This window comes from Oncorhynchus mykiss, chromosome 17 (assembly GCF_057628025.1).
Source record: "Oncorhynchus mykiss isolate SJ-2025 chromosome 17, ASM5762802v1, whole genome shotgun sequence".
In the NCBI taxonomy this organism is placed as follows: Eukaryota; Metazoa; Chordata; class Actinopteri; order Salmoniformes; family Salmonidae; genus Oncorhynchus; species Oncorhynchus mykiss.
The window spans coordinates 11755001-11763906 of NC_143038.1; the positions used below are offsets into that span (position 1 = coordinate 11755001).

General features: G+C 41.7%; 1 protein-coding gene across 2 annotated transcripts in view; it reads right to left on the minus strand.

Moving 5' to 3' along the window:
- Positions 1 to 8309, minus strand: part of LOC110493683 (mucolipin-1) — a 16951-nt gene extending 8642 nt beyond the window's left edge. The window contains exons 1-4 of one of the 2 annotated variants that reach the window (XM_036949678.2): positions 8016 to 8309; positions 1394 to 1665; positions 904 to 1071; positions 262 to 418 (exon numbers count right to left, since the gene is read on the minus strand). In XM_036949678.2, the coding sequence (XP_036805573.1) occupies positions 262 to 418; positions 904 to 1071; positions 1394 to 1665; positions 8016 to 8061 (643 nt within the window). In that variant the 5' untranslated portion in view covers positions 8062 to 8309. The remainder of the gene's footprint in view (positions 1 to 261; positions 419 to 903; positions 1072 to 1393; positions 1666 to 8015) is intronic. The other variant, XM_036949679.2, reaches the window with a different exon arrangement.
- Positions 8310 to 8906: the final 597 nt, after the last annotated feature.

The following is an 8906-nucleotide window of genomic DNA, read 5'->3' on the forward strand; positions in this document are numbered from 1 at the left end:
CAATCCACCAAACTTGGCCCTGGAAAGCCACAAGGCGTGCAGGATTTAGTTCAAATCTGACACAAAAACTCATCCTTTTTCAAACAAGTCAACTAATCATCAAAAGCATGTTGGAACAGAACTACATTTAATCTGAGTCCCAAATGGCACCAGATTCTCACTCCATCGGGTGCCATTTGGGAAGCACGAAACACTGTAGCTCTAGTACCAGGGTTGGTGACCTCTGGCATTGGCATAATGCAAGAAAGTAGATCTATGTACCTGTGATAACACGAGGGTCAATGTTGAAGGTATCATTGGCGGGATCGATGCTGCCCTTCTTGTAGTACTGCTGGCAGAGAGAGAGGGCACTCCCGTTCACCCCGACCCCATTGACGTACGCATAGCGTCCCACCGTGGTCTCGGGTAGCATCACATACTGTGAGGGAGGAGGAAGGGTGCGAGGATGGAGAATAAGGCCCTGCTCTAATATTTTAAAATAATTAATCCCTCTTTCCGCCCTAATTTGAGGTCATCACTGATCTGTATGCGGATTCGTGGACGATTTAGTGAACGTTTCCACACCACCGCTTTCACCAATCAAACTCGCTGAGATCTGTGATTACTTCAAATGATGCAGGAAGGAACGGATACATTCTAAATATTCAAACAGGGCCTAAAGAGTTGGAGACTTTTAGGATGAAAGTTGAGGATGGAATTATGAAGGGGACGAGATGGGGTCCTTCTTTTGCGCTGCATGGACATGTTTCCATCGCAGTCTGTATGCCGGGTCGTGTTCATTAGGCACCGAACGAAAAGATTTCCGGAAACTCTAATTAACATTTTCCTTTAAAAAAAAAAGGGGGAAAAAAGTCCTTTGCATGCGCTAATGAACATGACCCGGGTGTCGTTAGTGACTGTTACCTGGTCTACGGCGTAGAAGATGTGTTCGTAGACGTCGCTCTGTGTGTACACGGCCAACGTGTCGTCGGGGCCCTCGTCATAGTCCTTCAGGAAGATGTGCTTAAAGGACATGGTGTTCTCCTCCTTGAACGTCACCACCATCTGGTTGCTGAGGCCAAAAAACACCAGCTGAGGGAGGGAGGGAGGGAAGTAGGGATTCAGGTGTTTAATTGAAGGGAAGTGACCGTTCAACAACTATAACGTAACCCTTTTTGATCTTAGGGAAATTTTAGAAGCTATTGTTGTAAAGACTGTCGGTCCATATTTCAAAACGTCAGATGCACAGACATCCTATCCACCAATAGGAACGGTGCATATGAAACAAGGTGTCAGTTGTTATGGACTTCAGGATGGTTGGTCCCGCCATAAAACCCGAGCTTTGCCATGAGGGCGTTTAGCATGTACTGTTCATACACTCAAAGTGCACATGAAACTAAATGTGTGTAGTTACCTGCACGGTGACAATGACAATCTTGAGCAGCTGCAGGCCCAGTTTGAAGGGCTTGCGGCCTTTGGCGTGGAACTTGTCACATGGGCTCATGAAGAAGTACTTGAGCTTCCTGCGCAGGGCCTCCTCTTCCTGCTCCGCCCCCAGCCAACCCCCCGCCGTCGCAGTGGGCAACCGGGGGTTGCCATGGCTGTCTCTGTGGTGAACGTGCTCGCCGCTGCTGTCGCTGGAGCCGTAGCCGTGAGGAGACACAGAGGAAACCAGGCTGTCCTTCTCTGAGAGAAGATAGAGAGCGAGGGAAGAAAAAGGAAGGGGGAAAAAAAAAACACATTAGCAGCGCTAGAAGGATAGTGAGAGTGACTAATACGAACAGTCAGGCCTATCAAAGAATGTGGAGTGGATAACTGGGCAAAACACCAATGTAACCTGCAATAGCGCTACTGCTACAACACCCGTCTGACTTGGTAGTCACTTGACGAAGGAGCAGAGCTTTCGAGGTGCGATGCTACACATTTGGATTGTCATCGTCGTCGTCGATAACATAAACCATAAAGGTGTAGTAAAAACCTAAATCACTGCACCTTCAGCGGAGAGACCTCTGGTGAAAGCTGAATTCAACCTCTGAGTCACCCAAACAAACTTGTGACAATAACAGACTTGGAAGGGAAATGTGGACCATATAGTTACTGGGTAAAAGAGATAGTTCAGCAGTAATGGAAGAAAAGGAAGTGGAACTTGAAATGAACTGCTGTCATGAATTGGGTCACCTCACCTCTGGTAAAACAGAACTCGAAGACTAGACAGAAGAACCACAATCTGGTCTGACGGACATAGAAGAGAGAATCACCGATGTGTGTGTGCGTGTAGGATTGTGTGAGGCAACGGTGATATCTCAATGTTTACCTATAGAAAGCCATCCACAATAATCACCTGCATATCTAACAATCTTTAGTTCGTCCAAGTGAATGAGAGAAGCCTATCTAGCGGGGAGTGACCTAACTACAATATATCGACTTGCACACACAGAACCTTGCAAGGTCACAAACACTCACAGACATGACAGCAGTTGCGTGACTCTCCCTGTCAAAAACTATTCAGACTTGTGTTGAAAGAATTTCACTATGTAACATTTCGTGCCAGCAATAGTAGCCCGAGCCAAGAAATGGACAGATCTTGATGGGGCATTTCGGCCATCAAGGCCGATAGCAATCGTCAAAACAAAAGAGCAGACGATGAGGGCCTGTTGCTGAACCGCACTAAGAGATAAGAGTCAATCAAATGGAATAAATCAGCTGAAAAATCCTGCTCTTCCGGTTCAGGGCAGTCAATGGTGTGTTAGAGAAGGCTTAATAGACAACTCTGCACCTTGTCCGTCAGTCATAGTCAGCACTGTGACCATCAGTCTGCCAGCATCTCTGTATCGCTACAATGGATCAGCAGCTATCAGTCTGCACTGGGCCACCCAGGGAGAGCAGGCTACACTATGCAACCTCACTGGAACCAGTAAACAAGCAAAGCTGCTCCTCGTCTCTGTCAACTCTTAACTCTGGGTGGTCTCTTGGACTCTATTTCCTGTTTCCTGTTTCTATTTCCTCCTGTGGTGAGAGGACATGGTTATGAGGTGGACTTTTTGTTATTGTTATTATTTAACTTTAAACTGTTTCTCAGTCTCAAAATGCCCATCAGTCAATTAAAATCGTTGATTTACTGGCACGTTATAGAACGCTACATTGTAGCTGGTCCAGTCAGATAACCTGGCACGTTAGCACTATGCTAGCCTCACCAGCTGACAGTGATTATTTCCTGTAACAAATTCTGCATCAGCCTATAAAAGATCTTAGATTTTATATCCACCAACCAATGGCATTTGTAAAAAAATATATATTAAAAAAATATGTCAACCCTGGACACTAGAGGGATATTTTAAACCTATAAATTCAAGGTTCAATTTTGTTAAATTGGTGAGTAACAATGTCGTGTGCCAATATTGCATTGATGCATCTTTAACTAGGCTACTAATACTAACATTAGACAAAATGTTCATGTTTTCGCATATGAGACAAAATCCAGTTTTTGCTCATCTGTTTCACACACATCCATGTGCTTTAATGGAAAAAAGATAAATGAAGTCCTTACACGTGTAAGTTTATCATACATCGTTAAAAAAATAAATCATGTCCCTTTATTACCATTGCTTCCATGTGGCACACGCTGCTAAAGCAGTTGACTCAAAATCAATAGTGCACTTTCCCCATGGGTTCGAGCACTCCTCCTGTCCCCGACTAAAAAAAATATATATATATTGGTTGACCAAGAGTAATCTGTTCTTTTGACCTATCGATTGGTTGAAATATTTTAACGACGGCGAGTAAAGACAAACAGAATTGACTACTCGTAAATGGAATGAAATAAACCAAAACTTTCTCACAAGTGTAGCATAGGTTGTGCTCTCTGCAAACAAAGAGTCCACTACGAGAATGACAACGGTAAGACTGTAATAATAATAATAATAATAATATATTGAATGCATTAACAGAAATGACCATAACCAAACAAATTTGTAGATTAGAAACTATGGGAATGAATGGTAAATGTACTACTGGTGATACTGGTGTGCCATCCCCGCATTGGATTAGTCCACTCAGACTGGCTTGAATCAGACATGTGTCTCTTGTGCCATAATTTGTTTGTATATATTTGCCACTGCTCGACAACAACAAAAATCACGGTCGAACAAACAATTGACCAGTTGACTAAATGGGGTCATCCTAAAGAGTAATGCATAGAAAATGCTGTACATGTAAGTGTAGCCTACATAAGAAATTAAGTGGTGTTTTTTTTCAGTGTATTCGGAAAGTATTCAGACCCCTTGACTTTGTCCACATTTTGTTACGTTACAGCCTCATTCTAAAATGGATTTAATTGTGTTTTCCCCTCATCAATCTACACACAACACCCCACTACGACAAAGCAAAACCAGGTTTTCAGATTTTTTTTATCACGTACAACTACGTCAGCGATTTTAATTGGCTGATGCCGATTATGAGACGGAGAAACAGTTTTAATTGGCTGATGCCGATTATGAGACGGAGAAACAGTTTTAATTGAAACTGTTTCTAATGCTCGCAAGTGTGGCCCCACAGTGTGCACTTGTGGTGAATAATTTCATTCTAATACAGTGCCTTGCGAAAGTATTCGGCCCCCTTGAACTTTGCGACCTTTTGCCACATTTCAGGCTTCAAACATAAAGATATAAAACTGTATTTTTTTGTGAAGAATCAACAACAAGTGGGACACAATCATGAAGTGGAACGACATTTATTGGATATTTCAAACTTTTTTAACAAATCAAAAACTGAAAAATTGGGCGTGCAAAATTATTCAGCCCCTTTACTTTCAGTGCAGCAAACTCTCTCCAGAAGTTCAGTGAGGATCTCTGAATGATCCAATGTTGACCTAAATGACTAATGATGATAAATACAATCCACCTGTGTGTAATCAAGTCTCCGTATAAATGCACCTGCACTGTGATAGTCTCAGAGGTCCGTTAACAGCGCAGAGAGCATCATGAAGAACAAGGAACACACCAGGCAGGTCCGAGATACTGTTGTGAAGAAGTTTAAAGCCGGATTTGGATACAAAAGGATTTCCCAAGCTTTAAACATCCCAAGGAGCACTGTGCAAGCGATAATATTGAAATGGAAGGAGTATCAGACCACTGCAAATCTACCAAGACCTGGCCGTCCCTCTAAACCTTCAGCTCATACAAGGAGAAGACTGATCAGAGATGCAGCCAAGAGGCCCATGATCACTCTGGATGAACTGCAGAGATCTACAGCTGAGGTGGGAGACTCTGTCCATAGGACAACAATCAGTCGTATATTGCACAAATCTGGCCTTTATGGAAGAGTGCCAAGAAGAAAGCCATTTCTTAAAGATATAAAAAGTGTTGTGTAAAGTTTGCCACAAGCCACCTGGGAGACACACCAAACATGTGTAAGAAGGTGCTCTGGTCAGATGAAACCAAAATGGAACTTTTTGGCAACAATTCAAAACGTTATGTTTGGCGTAAAAGCAACACAGCTCATCACCCTGAACACACCATCCCCACTGGCAAACATGGTGGTGGCAGCATCATGGTTTGGGCCTGCTTTTCTTCAGCAGGGACAGGGAAGATGCTTAAAATTGATGGGAAGATGGATGCCAAATACAGGACCATTCTGGAAGAAAACCTGATGGAGTCTGCAAAAGACCTGAGACTGGGACGGAGATTTGTCTTCCAACAAGACAATGATCCAAAACATAAAGCAAAATCTACAATGGAATGGTTCAAAAATAAACATATCCAGGTGTTAGAATGGCCAAGTCAAAGTCCAGACCTGAATCCAATCGAGAATCTGTGGAAAGAACTGAAAACTGCTGTTCACAAATGCTCTCCATCCAACCTCACTGAGCTCGAGCTGTTTTGCAAGGAGGAATGGGAAAAAATTTCAGTCTCTCGATGTGCAAAACTGATAGAGACATACCCCAAGCGACTTACAGCTGTAATCGCAGCAAAAGGTGGCGCTACAAAGTATTAACTTAAGGGGGCTGAATAATTTTGCACGCCCAATTTTTCAGTTTTTGATTTGTTAAAAAAGTTTGAAATATCCAATAAATGTCGTTCCACTTCATGATTGTGTCCCACTTGTTGTTGATTCTTCACAAAAAAATACAGTTTTATATCTTTATGTTTGAAGCCTGAAATGTGGCAAAAGGTCGTAAAGTTCAAGGGGGCCGAATACTTTCACAAGGCACTGTATGTATGAGATCACACATGAAGTGCTGTAAACAATGAGTCAAAGGTATACTACGGCATGAGAAAACAAATGCTTGATAACTGCTTGACTGCTTACAAGACCATTTCTAACCGGCTGACCCAGACACAGTTAAGTGCAGAAATGAAAGCCTGTGTCCACGGTCATATGGGCACCGTAGACTAGGACGCGTGAGAGGAGGTTAAGAAACTGGGTGGTGGGAGGTTATCACAGTGTATGATAGATGGATAACCTATCACTCCAGTATTAATGGTAAATTGTCCTTATTTTCACCTCTATGGCCTATTTATTGCCTACCTCCCTACTCTTCTACATTTGCACAGACTGTACATCGTTTTTTAAAAACTTTTGTGTTATTGAGTCTACATTTGTTTATGCGTAACTCTGTTGTTGTTGTTTTTGTCGCACTGCTATGCTTTATCTTGGCCAGGTCGCAGCTGTAAATGAGAACTTGTTCTCAACTGGCCCACCTGGTTAAATAAAGGTGGGAAAAAAAAAATAATACAAATAAAAAAACCTGCGTCAGTCTGGTTTAAAATGTAGCAGACATGCTATGGTGGTGGGAGGGAGCAAGAGTAGTCAGAGTCTTTGGGTTCCAACACTCTAGGACTTTAACGGAATCCTTGGGACGTCCAACTAATCATTTAAAACGGTTGGGGTAGGGGTTTGTGTTTAGGGTAGGGACGTCCCAGGGATTCCAGATAGCACTAACCCTGGAATTTAGGAATAATTGTTTAAATCAAGACTCATGAGCATTGAAGTACAACATTGACTGCAATGGTGGGATAGAATAGAACAATTTCAAGGCTACAATTTTCCTTGCTGAAAGTGGCCATCAGGTATAATTTCCTACCCCAGACTTGACAAGTGTAAACTGTTATTGGCAAATTCTGTCAGCATCAGGTCAACATAAAGCAAACTATCTTTGCCTATTCAATCTAGAATGTCTGTAGGGGAGAATCAGGTATGTTAACGAAAGGGTAAGTTGAGCCACCCCTTGTTTCTAGGAAACCATACACAAAATGTATAATTTGACCAAATATTTAGGGAAGAGGTTTTCGTGATGCTTGCATATAAACCAAAGCAGATCATTTTAAAATGGTTCTATACATAATTTGGGGTCTCTGTAAGCGTCAATATGAGGCCCTAAACCTAGCATGAAAGAGCATCCTTGTAGTTGTGTTTGCCTTGGGGTAAGTTGAGCCAATGGCAAGTTTAGCAAATTGAAGTGTTTTCTTCCCAGGCGTAACACAACACATTAAAATCCCTAGCAACAGCGATCACGTGATTAAAAAACAAAACATCGTGGGGATAAGGGACTAGAGGGTGGATGGTTTTGTCCATATTTATGCAATAACGCTTCTTCCAGTCAGTGTTTGGAAACATTGTAACAAAACATTGTTGATGCTGCTGCCTCATACAATGTTACTGTGTTATACAATGTTACTGTGTTATACAATGTTACTGTGTTGCACAATGTTACTCGTGTTATACAATGTTACTGTGTTATACAATGTTACTGTGTATGTTACTGTGTTATACAATGTTATTGTCTATGTTACTGTGTTATACGATGTTACTAATGCATTTATTCACGATTAATCACCATTGGTTTTGCACCTAGAATGAGATGTATGTTTTATGTTTTATGATTGGCAAGACATGACAGCCCACACTGTAGAGCTACGTTACACAACAATCATAATATACACAGGGCCCCTCCTTTCAATGGAAGACATGCAACAATGTAACAAACCACTTAAAACACACAAAGTTACATGTCAGAAAAGTATTGAAACTCAACATACCTGAACGGGCGCTGCCGTGGTTACAATTGCCGCTTGCTGTAGCCATGTAAACGTTTTGAAACTATAAATAAATATGCGACATAAAATCTGAACTGTCTCAGAATAAATAAGGCAAATAAAAGCGGTTATAAAACGTGAGTATATTGTTACCGTGAAATTAACTGTCTGAGAAGATAGCCATGGGGACGACGTTTTTCTGTGTTCTGCAATTACAGTATAGGTTCAGCATCGGGACGAGACATAACTCGCTTCCTTAGACGAGATCACATGACTCATGTGCCATCATGTGACTGCACAAGGTGGCGTTTGTTCTCATCTATTTCAATTCAATTCAAAGGGCTTTATTGGCATTGTAAACATGTGTTTACAGTGGCAAAGCAAGTGAAATAGATAATAAACAAAAGTGAAATAAACGATAAAAAATGAAAAGTAAACATTACACTTACAAAAGTTCCAAAATAATAAGGACATTTCAAATGTCACATTATGTCTATACACAGTGTTGTAACGATGTGCAAATAGTTCAAGTGCAAAAGGGGAAATAAATAAACATAAATATGGGTTGTATTTACAATGGTCTTTCTTCTTCACCGGTTGCCCTTTTCTTGTGGCAACAGGTCACAAATCTTGCTGCAGTGATGGCACCCTGTGGTATTTCACCCAATAGATTTGGGAGTTTATCAAATTTGGATTTGTTTTCAAATTCTTTGTTGGTCTGTGCAATCTGAGGGAAATATGTATCTCTAATATGGTCATACATTTGGCAGGGTAGGAAGTGCAACCCAGTTTCCACCTCATTTTGCGGGCAGTGTGAACATAGCCTGTCCTTTCTTGAGAGCCAGGTCTGCCTACAACAGCCTTTCTCAATAGCAAGGCTATGTTCACTGAGTC